We start from the raw sequence: 19,228 nt of genomic DNA, 5'->3' as shown, positions 1-19,228 counted from the left end.
CGCTGCTCCGCCCAAGCACATCCCACACAATGACCGGGAGCCTCGACGGCTCCGGGAGACGGCGGCTCTGTCAGCCGCTACCGCTAGAACCCACCCGTTTCTATGATGGCGGCAGCGTGGCATCTGCCCGCAGTGAACATGGCGCCCCAGCGCTGCCGGCCCCTGCCCGGCGCTCCCGGCATGCCCTGTGCGGGGCCGGGCACACAGCTGCCAAGATGGCGGACCTGGAGGAGCGAGTGTCGGATGAGGAGAAGGTAAAGGAAGGGGGTGGCCGCCCCTCCGCTGTTGGCTTGCGTCGCTGCCGCCGGGAAGGCACTGGGTGGGGAGTGGCGAACAACCTCGTCTGGTGCCGGTGTGCCGGGCTGCGGGTGCGTCGGGGCGGGAGGGCCCCCGAGACCACCGGGCCGCCGCCCGGCTGATGGACCGGCCGTACTTTACCAGCGCAGCACCTTGCCCTCCGATTCCTTCGTTGCCCTCCGATTCCTTCGTTGCCCTCCGATTCCCTCGTTGCCTTCCGATTCCCTCGTTGCCCTCCGATTCCCTCGTTGCCCTCCGATTCCTTCGTTGCCCTCCGATTCCCTCGTTGCCTTCCGATTCCCTTGGTGCAGCTAAGGCGATTCGGCCAGTCGTTGTGAATGAAAATGGGCATAGTCTCAGCCTAAACTAGGGGAGGTTTGGGTTGGACATCAGGAGGAGTTTTAGCAGAAAGGGCGATTAGACATCGGAAGGGGCTGCCCAGGGAGGTGGCAGAGTCCCCACCGCTGGTCATGGTCAGGGAAGGAGCGGACGGGGCACCCAGTGCTCTGATCTTGTGGACAAGGTGGGAGACAGTCACAGGTGCATCACTTGGTGATCTTAAAGGTCTTTCCCAACCAAAATGATTTTTCTAAAATGTATTTTCTGCGCTGCTTTTCCCAAATCAGCTAAGTAACCAGCGCGTTTGTAAGATGCTTTGCAACCTCTTCACTTCCTAAACACCCTCTGAGTGTGTCGTTGCATTTTCTGCTCACCCCAGTTGGTGACAAGAACTTTGATGTAGGTCCTGCAAATTATACCGTATGGAAAGGAACTAAGTAGGAGCAAATAGAGCCATAATTATTTTAGGAAAGGGGGAAATGAGCAGTTTGTTCCTCTTGTGTAGGAATGTGGGAAAGTTGCAGCCTGCAGTTTCTCTGCCAGGTAATACACTGTTGTCTACACACAGTAGTTTAGAAATATACGGTTACTCTTCTTACATCCCAGGAGTGTTACACTTAGTGCTTGCTTTGTTTCTTAACATTCTGGAGGAGTTGTTCAACTCAAGGATCCTACAAGTCCAGGGGTTGCTTTCATTTTTCCCTTAAATTTCCCTTAAATTTCTGCTTTGTTTCAGTGACATTTGTGAAGCAAGCAGAGCTTTAGAGCTGCAGTTCATCCATTAGTCAATATTTCAGGTGATGTTGTTTGAAATAGGTATTGGTATGGCAGAATTGGTATGGCCTTTAGATAATTCAATTTCAACTAACTGCATGCCTCACAGAGGCAGAGAAGTTTAATCTTAAAGGAGGATCTGAAAGGGAAACATGTAGCAAATATTTACTGTAGTATCCATTTTGTGACTATTCAGATGAGCCTAGAAACTTATATATGTTAATTTTGTAAGTGTGAGTTTATCAGTACCTTAAAGCAAAAAACCCCAAAAATAAAATAAGCAACAAAATTAATTCATTCCATCCTCCAAGCTTCACTCCTTTATTCTCTAGGGGCTTATTTTAGGTGAGAGATTCATTTCTCAGACAGGCTGAAAGAGCCCAGTGCGGAGAAGAGAAGGCTCCAGGGAGACCTTAGATCCCCTTCCAGCACCTAAAGGGTCTGGAGTGACAGGACCCAGGGAATGGCTCCCAGTGCCAGAGGGCAGGGCTGGATGGGATCTTGGGCAGGAATTGTCCCCTGTGAGGGTGGGCAGCCCTGGCACAGGTGCCCAGAGCAGGTGTGGCTGCCCCTGGATCCCTGCAGTGCCCAGGGCCAGGCTGGACACTGGAGCAGCCTGGGACAGTGGGAGGTGTCCCTGCCATGGCAGGGATGGAACAGGATGGGCTTTGAGGTCCCTTCCAACCCAACCAGTCTGTGATTCTGTGATTTTCTTTTAAGTTCCTCTGAAATCTCCCCTGTTTTGCTCAAGTTCATTCTGCTGCTGTTTGCTAGTTTAAGCTAACGGCCGAGCAGCTTCCCTTCCCCTCAGACACTTTCCCCATTTTAGAAGCAGGAAGTTGATGCTGCAGAGCTGAAATGGCAGCTGAAGTGGCACCTGAAATGGCCCCAGCAGCCAGGAAATGGGGCAGGTTGCAGAAAGTCCTGTTTTGGTGTTTCTGCAGAGGAGCATCCTGACACCGCCCGCCAAGAAACCAGCTCTGGAAACCAGCAACCCTTCAAGTGCTTGACATTTCAAATTAATCACTCCTCAGCCTGTTTCCTGCCCTCCTGATTTCAGTAGTTTAACTGAAATGTTTTGTATTTTATTGACCTGTGAGAGGCAAGTCAAGGGATAATTATCCAAGTGAACACTTTCCACTTGGAGCCTTTGCTTTATTCAGAACTGGGTTTGTAATAACATCTGATTGAAGTGCAGAGGCCTTTCTGTGTTGCTTTAATTTTGTTCATCCTTCCAAGTGAGAGAATTTGTGTAAGACTGTAAAAATCTCTCAAGTAACCATTGGGGGTTTTTTCTGTTTGTTTGTTGTTTCTTTTTCCCATAAGGATTTCCTTATGAGAATCCATTGATCTGAGGTTCAGCTTACTAAAACAGTGACCCCTTTTGCAAGGGTTTCATGTTCTGCAGCCATTCATGCATCATTGCATAAATTTATAAGATATCAAATTTTATAGCTTTTTAGACACCTTTTTTGCCATATGTTGAAGCACCTTATAAAAGAGATTGTGTTCATCTGGGGAGTTAATTTGCAGGGTAAATTCCAGCACTGTCTTCCCACTACGAGGCATCCTGGCATTAGTGGTGGATACTGGAGAGAGCTTTAGCAGAAGAGAATATTCTGATATTCTGTGCTGTGCTTACAATTGTACTTGCTCAGAAAAGCAAATGGTGTCCTTGCAGAAATCTTTCAGCTTTTTGGGGCCGACTCTGAGCACGGTCCACTGAGGATACAGAGCTGCAGGGTCTCTCTAAACTACTGCCAGCCTCTCTTCATCACCACACAAATTTCTGACAGTGAAATTTGACAATATTGTGGCAGCAATCTGTCCTAATTACAGCTCTTTAAATAGTGAAAGTTTTCAAACAGTTCAAGAGCTCCATTTTTAGATTTGCTATATGCTTACCAACTTATAACCAGAAGATTAAGAGAAAATGGTTTTATGTCCTCATTATATCAATTACACAAGATACTGTCTTTTTATTGTTTTCTTTCTATTGCTTAATTACTTCAGGCACAAAGAACGTATATCTATTTTTTGAAATCATTGCTAGTTTGAAAGACAATCTATTTTTATCTGCAGCTCAATCCAGTTAAGGCAGAGTTATTACTTGATCCTGTTGAAATAAGGCAATTACCTTTTGTTTAGAAAAGTGTTTATTTCTTTTTGTGGCTTGCTTTAAGAATTACATGACAAACAATACAAACAATTTCTAATAAAACAGGGAAGACTGTTGAGAGAAGCGAGTTATTTCCAGCTCTGGTGATAACTCAGGGGAAGCAGTTGGATATATATATACAATTCTTTGTTTTGCTGCTCAAAATGAAAAGTGGAAAGTAATCAGAGTTGTAATGAGCAATTCTGCAGTCACTTCCAATAAACATCTTGTTAGGCCAGAGAGGCTCATTGGTCACCTTTGTTAGCTGGGCTTATCAGAGGAAATGGAACGTTTTTATTATTCTAAGGGAGAGGTTTCATTTTGTGACATTTCCTCTTTCATTTCTTCCAAGAGCTTTCTGTTACCTTTGGTCCTATCAAAGCCATAAAAGATTTGATAATGAAAACCATAAACTCTAACTAAGTCTAACTAAGAGAATCAATACCTGACCACCTAAATTCTAACAATGCAAGACACCTATATTGGATTTCAGAACACGTTGCAGTTTTATTACACTATTAGAAAGATTGGGGTTTTTTTTCCAGATTCAGAGTTTCTGGACATTGAAAGTTGGCCTTTTCAGTTGTTGAGGCCTTCTTCATCACAGTTCCACGTGCCTTCGTAGAATCCCAGAATGGTTTGGGTTGAAAGGGACGTTGAAGATGATCCAGTTCCACGCCCTGCCATGGGCAAGGACACCTCCCACTAGACCAGGTTGCTCTGAGCCCTGTCAAGCCTTGCTTTGAACAGTCACAAGACTATTTCTGCCTTGACAGTGCATGCCTAGATTTCTCCCTAAATCTGCCACTTTCTGTCACTTAGAGTTGGTGGTGTTGGTGAAATTGCTTCAATATGTATGAACTCGGTAAATTATCTTTTGTCTCTAATTACTTTTCTGCTTCATTGTAGGTGCGTATAGCTGCAAAATTCATCACTCATGCACCCCCTGGAGAGTTCAATGAAGTATTCAATGGTGAGCAATTAAGGAAAAAATGATCTGTGGTGTTTTCTTCATGTTTTATCTGCTATAAAAATCTAAGGCTGTGTCACACCATACTGCTTTCAAGGTTAGTGGCTAGGGAAAGCATGCAATCCTTCTGGACTACTTCTGCTAATGAAATTATTTAATCATTTTAATGTTTTCATTTGTACACTTGAAAACAAAGTGCATAAATAGAAACATTTGATCAAAAAATCCAGTAACACACCTGAACCCTTTCTTCTCCAGATGTCCGGTTATTGCTTAACAATGACAATCTTCTCAGGGAAGGAGCAGCACAGTGAGTACTTAGACTTCAAACACAAGTCAAATTCTGTTTTCCTACACCCGTCATTCTGTGACAAAGAAAAAGCCATTTGCTGTATTCAGAGCAATCTTCTGTAATTCCTTACCCCACCTAACAAAATCTATAATGAAAGATGTGGATGGTGCTTTTTAAAAGCCCTAAATTGGAATTTGTGCTGTATAAAACTGACAGGAGGGCACTCTGCCAAAGAGTTTAACTCTACAGCAGCATAAAAATGTAATCATGTTGAATCATCTGATTTATAAAGTGAAGCCTGAAATACTGATTAGTCCATAGCCTAAGTTTAGAAAAAGAACTGCCCCCCAAAAAAAAATTTTCAAATTTTGTTGTTTACTTCCACAGCTTCTTCAGAAGGTGCTTAAAGATTACAGCTACAAACTTTTTGATGCTAACATCTATTTCAAGCTAGGTGACATGTCAGTCAGCAAGTCTTCACATAAGAAAATTGTTGTAGATACTCGTCTATTCATTTGTTTACCTTGCTGCTGTCTAAATTGTAGCTGGGGTGTTCCTGTTTTGCCTTGGCTTGCTCACACTGCCCCAGGCTACCTGCTGTTCTACTTTTGAACTCTGTATTTTCCTGGTTAACACTAAACAAACCTGCTTTTAGACCTGGGGTTTATAGCTTTCTACAGTAAAAGGTATTGAAAAATCCTTTAACAGTGCTTGTGTGTATTATTTGCCCAATTAAGTTAATGTTTACTGTAATATAATCACACATGGTACTTATTCTTGAGTCAAAATTAACGTGCACGTGCAGCTAAAGTTCGTGTTCTTTTGATCCTCAACAGTGCATTTGCACAATACAACATGGATCAGTTCACTCCGGTGAAGATAGAAGGGTACGATGATCAGGTAAGAGGAAACTTTGTACACTTGAGGTTTGTATTACTGCATTGTGGAAAAGCAATAAAAATGTTGTTTCTTCAGGATGTTGACTCACAAGTCAACATCACCATCAGCTGACTCACTCATTCTGCTCACAAGGTACCACCCCTTCTCCTTCCTCCACATATGATAATGACAAACTTTCTCCTGTAAGCACAAAGCATTAGCAAAATATTCTCTTTAAGTTCTGTGTGGTACTACTTAGTAAATACAGTTCACTGTTCCTTAAAGCTCCATGCTGAAGCCACTGGAATTTTACTTAAGAGTATGAACGATTAAAGATTACTGTCTATTTAAAGCTCACTTACAAATCCTTATGTTGCTACTTGCTTACAGTTCCTACTGACAATTGATAGTAGATTCTTAATAGTTTGTTTGGTTTATTTTCTGCAATTTTAATCCATTCCCAGCTACCCTAAAAAACAAACTGTATCTTTGTTTATACCAAATCATTGATTTGGTGTAGTGATTATACTTAACACTACCCAGTCTATACCAGCAAAACAAGTTGTTTCAGGGCCTTTTTAATTTTTTTTTTTTTTAGAACAAACACCAAGTCGTAGAGAAGCCAGAAAGCTGCCTGACCATCTGCTCTGTTCTCTGAGCCAGGCCCTGACCCAGCTTTTCTGGTGTCCCAGATATGTTTATGGGAGGCATATATTCAGAGGGCTGTTCATAGAAATAGTTTTGATGAGAAGGTTACAGTACAGCCTGCAAAAGGAAAAAAACCCGCCCAATAAAGTCAGTATTTGAGAAGCCAGAGAATTAAGGTGAAAAGAAAAAAGAAGGGAATGTGCAATGCTGCTTTGCTGTGTGCTTTAGGTGGTTTATTTTAGAAGTAGTCACATCTATGTACCGCTCTTGCCCAAAAGTAGAGCTATTGCAACATGGAACGTGGCAGTAAATGGTAGATTCCAGAGTGAAAGTCTCTGTTTCCTTTAGAAATGAAGAAGGAAAACAGCTAAAATAATTTTAAAGGCAAAGCAACCTGCTTCTTAAGGATACCAAATTTTAATATATATCTGGATACCCAGATATATACATTATTATAATTCAGCCTTTTCTGGGACAGAAGTCTAAGTGCAATATTACTGTGGAGAGTTATCTTCTGCCACTACAACTACTCATTTAAGTTATTACCGAAAATACTTGCTTTTCTTTATGTGGTCTTACAGGTCAATGAAAGAACCTATTGTAACATTGATGTGCAAGTAGGGAAAAATGCAAAATAACACATCTGTAGCAGCTTAAATGTATCATCATTTCAACTTCTTTTACAGGTCTTAATTACAGAACATGGTGATCTGGGCAATGGCAGATTTTTAGACCCAAGAAACAGGCTTTCTTTTAAGTTTGATCACTTAAGGAAAGAAGCAAGTGATCCCCAGCCTGAGGACACAGAATCGGCTTTAAAGCAATGGAGAGATGCCTGTGACAGTGCACTGAGGGCCTACGTCAAAGATCATTACCCCAACGGCTTCTGCACTGTTGAGTATCCATCTTGTTTCCCTGGAGGTGTACTGCCCTGAGTCAGTCAGCCCCAGAGCAGGCTCTGCTGGGCAGAGCTGTTGGAACTCTTCATCCTCTCTAGCACTTTGGCTAGTTTTGGAATGACATGTCCCAAATAGGGTGCAGCTATCTTGGTGTGCACACAGAGGTAAAGATGTGTCAGACCTTTTTCATAGGCATGACTGCCAAGCACCTTCACACCTGCCAGTAGTGAAATGGCTGCCAGGGGAGGTGTTGGACAGTGTAATTCGTGGTGCATGTTCCCGGTGACGTACCACCACAGCAGCCTGCACCCTGCTGTCAAGAACAGAGATTAAGAATGGCTTTCCTTAGCTCTTGGGCCTTTTTAACTCTTTTTCTAAATACAGGTTTATGGTAAATCTATAGATGGACAGCAGACAATTATTGCCTGTATTGAGAGCCACCAGTTTCAGCCCAAAAACTTCTGGTAAGATTATTTCAACACAGTGTGTTTTCTTCCTTTGCCTGGTTCCTCAAACCAACCCATCCTCTAGCTCTGACACAGTCGGAAGGACAGGGAGCTTTGGGCTTCCCAAGAAGCTCTTTTCCTTCTGTAGTCTGTTTTCCTTGCAGCCCACTTGGCACTTACCAGAACTCTTCCAGTGACCTATCCAGAGGAAAAGGCATTAGCAGAGCTGTATAGATACTTCTTTACATCTCTGGAAGCTTCTTTGTACTGAAGCTGCATTATATTCAGCTGGGCTGCAGAAGTTTAACTCCATGCCATCTAAAGCACTAAATCCCATGTGGTATTGGTGTTAAGACAACAAAGAGTCATCTTGCTCATTCATTTGGTTCTTTTTGCTGTTAGAGCTTCTTGGAAATAGTTTTTCATGTTTTGATTGCTTTTAGGAATGGGCGTTGGAGATCAGAATGGAAGTTCACCATCACACCACCAACAGCTCAAGTGGCTGCAGTGCTCAAAATCCAGGTGACTTATTTTTCATGGCAGTAACAGGAGAAACTGCACTGTGCTTCTCTTACACAAATGCATTTGGCTCCGAATGAGATGCTGAGAAGCAGCAGAGATGTTCTTCTCATGTCAGGATGTTATTAAACTAAACGATACAAGAAATTAATTTTTAAATCTAGTATTTCAGGAATAGTCTCAGATCTGGCCTGTGGTTTATTATGCAGCACTACCCTATAGGCCTCCACTTTGCTTCACTTTATAGGGCTAAAGCCTCTACCTTGAGTCTCTTGTAATTGCTCTTATCTCAGCTCTAGGTGTTTACTGGTTAATATAGTCTTGAACAGTCTTGACAAAGAATGAAACCCTTTAGAAAATCCATCCTGCACTGAGTTTCCATGTAAGCAGAGAAGATTGGCACGATGCTCTGTTGTGTGATTTTAGTAGCATTTGGAATTCTGGAGTGAGTGGTCGTGATAAAACCCGCATTCTGTCTCTTTCTCCAGGTCCATTACTATGAAGATGGCAATGTCCAGCTGGTTAGTCACAAAGACATTCAGGACTCTGTACAGGTGTCAGTAAGTATGCTAAAAGATCTTTATGATAAGCAACTTTTACTTCTTAAACAGCTCATGAAGCATGCACTGTTATGACTGCATTCTCTTGACTTGAAAGTAATTTTAGGGTGAACAGTCAATGTGGTGTTTAGAGTCATGTAGGAATATCAAATTCCCAGTTGCTTAAAATTCAGTCTTACTAGACAGCCTCTATTGGAAAGCTTCTCTTGGAAGTTTGGGTTAAAGAGGACAGAATATGCTTTTCTATCTCTGTGCAAGGGAAAGGAACAGTAAGAGACATACACTAAGAGAAATTAAGAAATCCTCTAGTATGGTCGAGGGAACAACAGCTGCCAAGTGACTCATTTTGCTGTGAAGGTCCAGTTCCTTTTTGCTCACTAGAGTGCAGCACTGTTCCAGTTTGGAGCACAAGCTCTACACAGTATTTAGTAAGTGAAAGGAACCCAGCTACAACCACGAGGCACAAGCTGATGATGTTACCCATTTAATCTGTACCCAGCCTGTCATTTGAGAAGAAATCTATTGTGTAGCTTAAGTTGCTCTTAAACATACAAACATTTTTTTTCTCTTTTGCAGAGTGATGTCCAAACTGCTAAGGAGTTTATTAAGATCATAGAAAATGCAGAAAACGAGTACCAGGTAAGATCAGTGAAATAAATAAAATAAATAAACCACAGAATCATATCAGCCTTCATTTGCAATTAATGGAAACATGGAGAGCTGACCTCTGGTTCTTTTCCTGGCTTACTCTGGTATTGACTGTAAGAATTGCTTAGAAAAGGGCAGTAGTATTTGTTTAAACAATACAGTTATAAAGCTGTAAAGTTGCAAAGCTGTGTTGTAATAAACCATCAGGTTTGTTGTATGGTTTTTTTTAAAAGGGTTACAAATGCTACCTGGAACAAGTGTGGGAGGGGAGTGGGTGAGCTGATGTATGTTCCTCTGTGACAGTTAAGAATACTGAGCAGAAAATTTGTGCAACAGCTCTTATATTGTCCCAGCCTGTGTGCAAGGAGACTGGAAAGAGATAAGTCTGTGAAAGGCCTAAGGAGATGCTGCTACATTACAGGGGAGGTGAACAGGAGGCCTTTGACTCGTACACACACTGATGACTGCATTATTAATTTAGTTAACAGTGTGCCTCACACCTTGTAGAAAGGAGTCTGTGGCGTTAACACCGAGTTGAACTTTCTCACAGTGTTTTCTGGGTGCCCTAACCAAATGTGCTTACCCTTGCAGACAGCAATCAGTGAAAACTACCAGACTATGTCAGACACCACTTTCAAAGCCTTACGCCGGCAGCTGCCCGTCACCCGCACCAAGATTGACTGGAACAAAATCCTCAGCTACAAGATTGGCAAAGAAATGCAGAATGCTTAATGCAGAATCAAGGAGGTGTATGAAACATTTGCGTGCAAAGAAACAAATATGGTCCTATGCCAAGTAGATGGTTTCTAAACCAGAGCAGCATTTTTTAGGGCTTTCAAAGTTAACAGGTTTTCTAGCCTGAGAGGGAATCGTGGAACAAATAGTTGTCTTTGTGTTTTGTGTTTCCTGCCACATAAATTTCCCATTGTAGCTGCATTTAATAGGTCATTTAAATTCAGCCATTCATGGCCCAGAAGTATAGCTGTTTTCAGTCACTGGCTGGAAAACTTCCTAGCTGGAAAAGCCCTATTATTACCCAGGAGAGGGTGCAGAGTGTTCCCTTCACCTGTATCCAGCACTCCAGGTATCCAGTAAGTTTGTCAAACCTGCCAAGAGCTCACGACGCTGCAAGACACAGTAAGTGCAAGACAGTGAATCCTCGTGTATCTTTATTCCCAGCCTCCACAAAGCAGATGCCTGCAGGCTTAGATTTTATTGTAGAAAACAAGTTTACAGGATCCTTTACAGAATTCCCTACTGACCCAGCTCTTCCAGGGATGTGACTTTTTTTTTTAATCTGAAGATTTGAGCCGTGTTCCCTAAAAGTGAACATCTTTTTTCTCCTCTCCCTCGTGTACGTACGGTTACCAGACATGTGCATTTCTACAGAACTACAAGATGAGTCACTGCTGATCCACAAGGGCTGGATGGTGATTAAAAATGCAAATGTCTACAGAATAATAGGTATGTTGTGCTTTAATGCTTTGTGGCAGGTTCATAGATTTGTATCACAGGTGTATGGATGGATAGTGTACAAAATAAATAAACTTGCACCAAAGTGAAAGAAAAAATCCTTTCGATTTGTCTCAGTTGTGGTCAGTTTCTTGTCATGCTTAGAGAAGATGAATCTTCTGCGTGGTTGCCCTGCATTACTATTTTCCCTCCCTCTTAATATCAAAATTAGCAGTCACAACAGTTTCTCTTAAGGGGAGGATGAAGAAATGCACACATGCCTTTCTCTCAGATCTTCGAACATGGATTCAGTACAAATTGAACCTCCTTTGGTGAACTCCCTTTGCTTTGTTTGCACTTGGTTATCACTGGGAGCCTTGCAGCTTCTGGTTTTTAATCTGGCTCATGTCTTCTTGTTTTTAAATACATAAAGGAGAGAGGGTCAGGAAGAGAGGAGTGGGGTTACCTGCACATTACACTTCAGGTTTTGCACAGTAACACCACAAAATAAGTGTTTATCCTTTGTGAGTTTCATCTAAATAAAATATATTTGTATTTGCTGCTGAGACTGACACTTCATCCCTTTGGCACCCTCTGTATCAACCAGTGCAAATAGAGAGTCTTTGTTTAAAGCCATTTGTCTGTTCTTCCATGGTCTCACTCCTGTTAATTCCTGAAGGCTAGGAAGTGGGCAGTCACCCTCCCTCAAAGTGTTCAAAAACATGACTGTTGCACTTGAGGACATGGTTTAGTGGTGAACACAGTTGTGGTGCCGAGTCCATGGTTGGATTTTAACGATCTCAAAGGTCTTTTCCAACTTAAAAGGTTTGGCAATTAAGGCTGGGATGGTATCACTCCAAACCCAGGGGTGTTGCTCCCACCGTGGTATAGACATGGGAACTGGAGGGCTGAGCTTCCAAATTAAAATAAAAATAATCACAGAGCTTTAATGCAGCTCCTCACCCTGGAAAAAAGGCAGCAAGGAGGTAATTCCACTCATCCTCAGTACTTTAACACCTACCTCAGACACTCCTGGTCATACCCTACATGGGACAAAGCAGGGCTTTTTGGAGGGTTTGCACAGTGCTGTGCATGGAACTACTCAAGGAGTTTGTTAAGGGGGTCCTGCCCTGCAGAAGCACGCAGGGAAGATGAAAGGTTGTGTGTGCCTCAGGTGCTGTGGGCTGCGGCCCTGGATCCATCCAGGAAATCGCTGCAACAATTCCAAGTATGTGAAGCTGAAGCAGGGCCCAAGATAAGACTCTGCACACAACAGCTTTTATCTGCCTCAAGGCTAGTCGTCTGCTCCTTGGTTACACTGGAGGCAGTTCACCGCCGGTGTTCCAGCCTTAGGAGAGTTTCTATCTCTTTGTCCTTCTCCAAATCTTCAGCTAATCATCCTTTAGACTGTCTCGTTCCCTGCCTGTCTCTTCTCCCCCGTCAGCCTTCTCTACCGCCGGCTCCGGGATCCCGCTCCAGCCCTGCACCTGCCCCGCGCCGGGCGGGGGGAAACCTTCGGCCCCTTTCGCTTTCGTTTCTCGGTGAGCGACGAGCCCGGGCTCAGCCCGGCCCAGCCCAGCCCGGCCCGGCCCGGCCCAGCCCATCCCGGCTTATCCTGGCACTCCGCGACGCGGCACCATCTCGGCACGTCTCCGCTCCGCTCCGCTCTGCTCGGCTCGGCTCGGCTCAACCATGTCGCGGTTCAGCGTGGCGGAGTCCAGGTTTTGGGGGTCTGAATTCGTGCAGTTTTTGCAGGACACTGGCCGGAAGGAGGCGAGCCTGCGGGAGACGCTGCGGACCATCTACAACCAGGAGTTCCGGGGCAGGTGAGAGCCTTCGGCCAGACCCAGGCAACATCACCTGGTACAGACCCCTGACCAGCATCTCCCAATCCCCGGGCCAGGATCCCCAGTGGCGGCCAGATTCACTGGTCCCCAGCTCATCACTGGGGTTCCCAAGCTCCTCTGTCTCACCCAAGCCGTGCTGGGGATGATCCCCAGCTCCATGGGCCCCCAGCAGCTGCCTGGGGATGGCCTTGGACACCCACTGCCCACTGTACTCCCCCAGCTCACCCTGCTGACACCAGTCACACTGGCCCTTGTGCAATATCACTACTGTTAATCATTGGCAAAGCCAGGGCTCAGTGCACTGGTGGGACTGGGAGGAGGTACCTGGAGGGTCATCACTGCTGGGACCACAGTGGCTGTGCCTGAGCAGAGTCACGGTCTGTGCCAGCTCAGCTCCTGAGCACTAGCATGGACATGGCTGTGAGAGAGCTGGAATGGCTGTGGCATAGCTTGAACAACAATGGCACAGCACAGAATTGCTGGAGCAGCCAGCAGGGATGTGAGATTTGCACAGGTCAGTGGGAAGCCCAAGTTCTTCTTCCTCTCTTGGAGTAGAGGGGACCTGCTCGGAAATCCCTCACTGCTTCATCTTCCCACTTGCCTCACCTCAGCTGCCCCGTGCCCATGGCAGCCGAGCCACACTCGCCCACACAAACCCTCTACTCTGTCTCTGCAGGACTGACACAAAGACACCAAGCTTTTCCAACATCTTGTATGCACTGAGGACAACCCAGCAGGTTCAGGTGCGCGGGGAAGTGGTGAAATTCAAGGTGAGTTCATGCTGGGGCAGTGCCCACTAGGACTGGCTCCTCAGGAGCTCCCTGCAGAATCCCAGGGCCAGGCTGATTTCTGGCTGCTCCTTACAGCTGAAGAGTCATGTGGTGGTGGCAGACCAGTACCGGAGACCCAGAAGGAAAGCACGGACATCCGTGTCCACATCTGCCTCAGGACAGCAGCCCAGCTCCACTCCACAAACATCCCAGATCTATGGCAAGAAGTGGTATGACCGGCAGCACCCCGCCCTGGCCCCTGGATCCCCCACCCCAGCTGGGAAAGCCTGACCCTCCCTCCCCACAGGGCTGAGCTCATTCGTGGGAAGCACGGGGTAGAGATCGTCTCGGACTATGACCAGGGCGATGGGAATATCCGCTTCCCAGTGGTGCCAGGTGAGCCCCGGACAGTCACTGTCCTGGTGCAGAACCGTGGGGCAGAGGTGGTGACACTGCAGCGATTTCAGCCACGCCAGCAGTCACAGGAGCTCTCCTTCACCGATGAGCAAGGGGCAGTGCAGGGCCAGCCCCTGCTGTTACACCCAGGTGGGTCCCATCCCATCTCCTGCCCTGTGCCCTGCCCTACAGAGAGGATGCAGGATCCAGTCTCATCACTTTGCCTCGCAGGTGGCAAATACCCCATCCAGGTGCGGTGCCTCACCACCTGCAATGGGCACTTCAGTGCTGTGGTGGTCTTCGAGTTCACCAAGGAGCCAGACGGGCCCTTCAGCATCTCGCGCTATGTTGCTGCCACTGCCGAGGGCCAGCTGGCCAAGGACCTGGGGCCCTTGGCACCTTTCCAGCCTTACGAGGCCAGTCTCCAGCGCCATGTCACAGTCATCACCGAGGATGGCATCCCCCCTGACAGGTATGTGGTGAAGTCACCTGCTGCCATCCTGAGCAGAGGGCTCCGCCTGTTCTCCAGCCAGGATAAGGTTCAGCTCCCTGACTGTCTGGAGCCACAGGGCAGTGCTTTAACCCTGTGGCTAGTGATAGTGGGGTTGGGGACACTATGTAGTCCCTGCAGCACTGCTGTCCCCTCCACCCAGCCCCCTGAAAAACGAACTGGAGAGGGAAATCCCTCTGGGCACCTACCAGTACCCAAAGAGCCTCAAGGACACAATCCTGCTTGGACCCAACACCAATGCCAGCTCCAGCTGGGCTGCCATGCGGTGAGTACCAAGGGCTGAGAGCAATGCTGAAGTGTTCCTTGAGTGCCAAGCTGTCCCTGGGACACAATGACATTGCTGCTGCCCTCAGCTCGCTGCTGGAAGCACCTCTGCAGGCTGAGAACTACTGCCAGAAATTCCAGCTGCTGCTGCACCTGGAGGAGATCCAGATGGAGGTGAACATCCGGCGCTACGACATGCAGGATGTGACCATGGTGCAGGACAGGGGGCTGCTGGTTCTCGATGTGCGTAGGGGGCTGAGGGATGGGAGGGGTGCTGGCACAACACTGGCACTCCCAGAGTGCCTGGCATCACACTGGCCCTTTGGCACAGGTGCCTGGCGTGGCTGAGAACCGCCCATCCCTGCTGAGAGGGGACCACCTCTTTGCCCACCTGAGCAGCGAGCGGGACCACTCCCCACTCACCCAGTACAAGGGCTACGTACACAGCGTGGAACTGGAGAAGGTCAGGCTGGGCTTCTCGTCCAAGTGAGTGATGTCTGGTCCCAGCAGCCTTTCTCAGACATGCCAGAGGCCAGGAGCAGCTTGAAAAGGGCTAGGAGGGCATGGGAGACTGCCCCGTGCTCTGCTCACAACACTCCTTCCCAGGCTGCAGAAGAAGTTTGTGAAGAACCTGAAGTTTGATGTGACCTTCACCTTCAGCCGGCTGCCACTGCAGGTCCAGCATCGGGCTGTAGTCCTGGCCATGCGCCGCAGCTTGTTCAGCCTCCTCTTCCCCTCTGCCTCCTGCCACAAGTCCCTCTTCCCGGGCCCCTTCCAGCCCCGGTGAGTCCCCAGTTCTGCGGGGTGGAGGGTCTGAGGGATGGAGGGGACGGAGGTGAGGGGGCTCTGGCAGCGCAGCCTCTGCTCCCACAGGTGGTTTAACCGCAAGCTGGAGACCAACGAGGAGCAGCGCAAAGCCGTGACCCACATCGTGACGGGGACGTCCCGGCCAGCCCCGTACCTCATCTTCGGCCCCCCTGGTACTGGCAAGACGGTCACTATGGTGGAGGCCATCAAGCAGGTGAGTGGCCGGTGCCCAAATCCAGCCTTGAGCATTGTTGCCCACTCTTGTCCATGGGGCTCAATGCTGTCACCTCCTCCACCCACCCAGGTGTGGACATGCTTCAAGGACGCCCGTATCTTGGCCTGTGCCCCCTCCAACAGTGCCGCAGACCTGCTGTGCCAGTGCCTCATCAAGGACATTGCCCCTCGGCATGTCTACAGGCTCATTGCCAGCTCCAGGAACTACAGGGAAGTGCCCCCCGATATCATGGTAGGTCCCTGTCCCTCCACCCTGAAATCCTGTCAGCACGTCTGGGCTGGTGTCCCACAGGATAGTGGGACCTCACCCAATGCCTGCACTCCAGCCCTGCTGCAACTGGGACGATGAGCAGAGCAGCTACGTGTACCCAAGCAAGGAGAGCCTGAAGCGCTACCGGATTATCATCACCACACTGGTGACAGCAGGAAGGTCAGAGGAGCTGGGATTGTCCCCAGCACCTGTGACAGGTGGATCCAGGGCTGCAGGCTGTGAAGGCAGTCCCTCTGAGATTCAGCAGGGAGGGGTTGGAGGAGGGCAGGCAGCAGGGGAGGAAGTCCCTTCTCTGTGGGAGGATAAGGATGAAGGGTAGGAGAGGAAGGATGGCCAGATGGGGCAGGATGCTAAGACAGCCTTACTCCATCTCTCCTCCAGGCTGGTATCAGCCAACTTTCCTCCTGGGTTTTTCTCCCACGTCTTCATCGACGAGTGTGGCCAAGCGGTAGAGCCGGAGAGCGTGGTCGCCATCGCGGGTGGGTGATGCCCAGCTGCTGTCTCAAGGAGCAGCATCTCTGCATGGCCTGGGGTCCCTCCCATTCCCAACTGAGCTCTCCCTGTTCCCAGGGCTCCTGGCTCCCATGGATCAGGACACCAACCCCAATGGGGGGCAGCTGGTGCTGGCAGGAGACCCCAAGCAGCTGGGCCCCGTCCTCACCTCACCGCTGGCCATCCAGCACGGTTTGGGTGAGTAGGGAGAGGGGTGGGAGTGTCGCAGGCACCCCACAGGGGCTGAGTGTCCTTGTGGGGAGCCACAGGATATCACTGGGCACAGGCACCTCACTGCTGGAGAGACTGATGCTGCACAACCCCCTGTACAAGAAGTCGAGTGGAGGATATGACCCACAGTTCATCACCAAACTGCTCTGCAACTACAGGTGGGGACAGGGATGGTGCAGGAAGGGATTAAGCCAGGCAGAGATTGGTGAGCATGGCACTCCAGGGCCTGTCCCCCAGAGCCTCATAGTGCCTCAGCTGGTGTGGTAGATGGGAGTGCATCTGCTGTCCTGAGTGCTGAGAGGGTTCTGGACCCTCATGGCACCCACCTTGGGCACTGTCCTGCCTCTGCCAGGTCCCACGAGGCCATCCTCAGGATCCCCAATGAGCTCTTCTACGACAATGAGCTGAAAGTGTGCAACAGCAACGGGCCTGACATCCGGAATCTGTATTGTAACTGGGAGGAGCTTCCTAAAAAAGTGAGGGGCGCAGGAGGGACTGACCCAGGGGGATCCCTGAGGCACAGGCAGAGCAGAGCTAAATGTTCTCCATCCCCAGGGCTTCCCCATCATCTTCCATGGGGTTTGTGGGGAAGACCAGAGAGAGGCCAAGAGCCCCTCATTCTTCAACACGGCCGAAATTGAGGTCCTGGTGCACTACCTCAAGAAGCTGCTGCAGAGCCGGGGCAAGGGAGGCTGCCCCACTGTGTCCCCCAAGGAGATTGGCATAATTTCTCCCTACAGGAAGCAGGTGAGAGAGACAGCTCTACAGGCAGGGCATAGGCCCAGACTGCCCCAAGGGACAGGGAACACTGGGATGGATGGGCAGTCCCAGGGCTGGCACAAGGATGGCCCTGTGGTGGCTGGATTTTGCCACATGCCTCCACTCAGGTAGAGAAGATCCGGAAAGCCATCACCTCCCTGGATCCCGATCTGCGGAAGCTGCCGGACATCAGCCAGTTGAAGGTACCTCCTGGGCTTGGAGGAGAGAGGAGCACACCCTGCCACAGGAGGAGGGAGCCCTGGGGTTCTCCTGGCCCCTCACCTGTTGTCCCTGCCCCAGGTGGGCTCCGTGGAAGAGTTCCAGGGCCAGGAGCGGAATGTGATCCTCATCTCCACCGTGCGCAGCTGCAGCACGTACCTCCAGTTCGACCAGACCTTCAGGCTGGGCTTCCTCAAGAACCCCAAGGTACCGCCTTGCCCCGAGCAGCCCCTTCTTCCTTGGCATCCCCTTCTTCCCTCTGGTTCTCAGAGAGGTAGAGCTGCTCTGGATGCTCAGTGCCACACCAGAGCTGCCTGCACCCAGGTGGGGCTGAGAGACGATGAGAGGTATTGCAGCCAGATAAAACCCTCTTGCTTTTGTCCTCTTCAGAGGCTTAACGTGGCCATCACCAGGGCCAAGGCTCTGTTGATCGTGGTGGGTAATCCAACCGTGCTCAGCAAGGACCACCACTGGCACAGGTGAGCTGCTTCTGGCCCCTAGCACAGCCAGTGCACACCTGCCCTGTCCTGCTGCTGGCACACGGTGCCTGGCCATGCCCAGCGCCACCAGCCAGTGCCACCTCGTGCCCATGCTCCCCTACCTCTGCACCTGCAGGTTCCTCAGGTACTGCAAGGAGGAGGGTGGCTACACGGGGTACCCCTACGAGGATGAGAGCACAGCCGAGGACAGAATCGCCGAAGAGCTCCACAGGCTCCAGCTCAATGTTTAGTACCCAGGTGAGCAGAGCTGGGCACTGCCAGCAGGGCCCCAACAGCAGCAGGGTGCCAGTCGTGCCATGCCAGCACCCTGGGGCAGCAGCATGGCCAGGGTTACAGCTGGGGCACTGGGAGGATTCTGCCTCAAATGGAACAGAGCTTACAACGGGTTTTTGCTTAGGGCTTGCATCTCTCCATCTCAAAGTCAGGGGCCAGCTCTGCCATGAAGTTTCTCTGCAGAAAACACACCTGGGAAAGGAGGAGAAGCCCCCATGAAGCTTCTTATGCCTCTCAGCCTGTCCCTGGCCTGCAGCAGCTCCTGCTCTTTCTGTCTCAGTCCCGGGGTGCTCCATGCATCCCTGTGGAGATGGGGCTGAACCCACCAGACCAGAAGGTGTTGCCAGCCTTTGCTGCCAGCCACGAAGCCCACACCAGCATCAAACTGGGACAGCTCTCCATTTTAATCATTTCTTGACATGGCTGCGGCAAAACAATTCTCTGTGACTGGTCTCATCATTCAGTGAAAGGCTTAAGCCTGGAGACTCTGGCCTCCGAAGTCCATCACTGAGTGCACAGGGGAGGTCACTGCTGCAGTGAAGGGTAACTGGGGAAGGCAGGAACCTGGTCTGGGACAGGCTGGCTCAGCTCTCCACTGGGCAGCTGCCTGGTCTGAGAGCTGGCATGGCTGTGCAGGCACTCTATTTCCCTGGAATAAATGTTTAGAGAAAAGCAGTGTATTATTGAGTCCTAGGTGGGCCTTGCTTACATAGACAGGCTTCAGAGCAGCATCAGGCTCACAGCAGCCCTGTACTGCTCCAGAAGCAGGATGG

The 19,228-nt window shown here is 49.0% G+C and overlaps 2 protein-coding genes across 4 annotated transcripts; both read left to right on the top strand.

Moving 5' to 3' along the window:
* The first annotated feature begins 141 nt into the window (after positions 1 to 141).
* Positions 142 to 11,000, top strand: CAPZA1 (capping actin protein of muscle Z-line subunit alpha 1). The gene is made up of 10 exons (XM_066335749.1): positions 142 to 254; positions 4,478 to 4,541; positions 4,797 to 4,848; positions 5,667 to 5,730; positions 7,044 to 7,250; positions 7,641 to 7,720; positions 8,146 to 8,224; positions 8,710 to 8,781; positions 9,358 to 9,420; positions 10,021 to 11,000. The coding sequence occupies exons 1-10, from the start codon at positions 216 to 218 to the stop codon at positions 10,159 to 10,161; spliced, it is 861 nt and encodes a 286-aa protein (XP_066191846.1). The 5' UTR covers positions 142 to 215; the 3' UTR covers positions 10,162 to 11,000.
* Positions 11,001 to 12,490: 1,490 nt separating this feature from the next.
* MOV10 (Mov10 RNA helicase) lies at positions 12,491 to 19,135 on the top strand. Of its 3 annotated transcripts, none has more exons than XM_066335576.1 (22): positions 12,491 to 12,707; positions 13,405 to 13,498; positions 13,595 to 13,728; positions 13,806 to 14,044; positions 14,126 to 14,366; positions 14,548 to 14,670; positions 14,759 to 14,912; positions 15,001 to 15,155; positions 15,276 to 15,452; positions 15,543 to 15,690; positions 15,781 to 15,942; positions 16,037 to 16,140; positions 16,363 to 16,460; positions 16,552 to 16,671; positions 16,760 to 16,862; positions 17,057 to 17,180; positions 17,260 to 17,451; positions 17,592 to 17,666; positions 17,764 to 17,889; positions 18,073 to 18,161; positions 18,298 to 18,419; positions 18,639 to 19,135. In XM_066335576.1, exons 1-21 carry the CDS (start codon positions 12,574 to 12,576, stop codon positions 18,410 to 18,412), a joined length of 2,907 nt encoding a protein of 968 aa, XP_066191673.1. In that variant the 5' UTR covers positions 12,491 to 12,573; the 3' UTR covers positions 18,413 to 18,419; positions 18,639 to 19,135. The 3 variants fall into 3 exon arrangements, with proteins under 3 accessions (XP_066191673.1, XP_066191675.1, XP_066191672.1); XM_066335578.1 differs by having other exon boundaries at positions 18,604 to 19,135; XM_066335575.1 differs by having other exon boundaries at positions 18,580 to 19,135.
* The last annotated feature ends 93 nt before the right edge of the window (positions 19,136 to 19,228 follow it).

This window comes from Sylvia atricapilla, chromosome 25 (assembly GCF_009819655.1).
Source record: "Sylvia atricapilla isolate bSylAtr1 chromosome 25, bSylAtr1.pri, whole genome shotgun sequence".
Taxonomy (NCBI): domain Eukaryota; kingdom Metazoa; phylum Chordata; class Aves; order Passeriformes; family Sylviidae; genus Sylvia; species Sylvia atricapilla.
The sequence above is the reverse complement of the archived record's forward strand: the minus strand, read 5'-3'. Positions and strand labels throughout refer to the sequence as shown.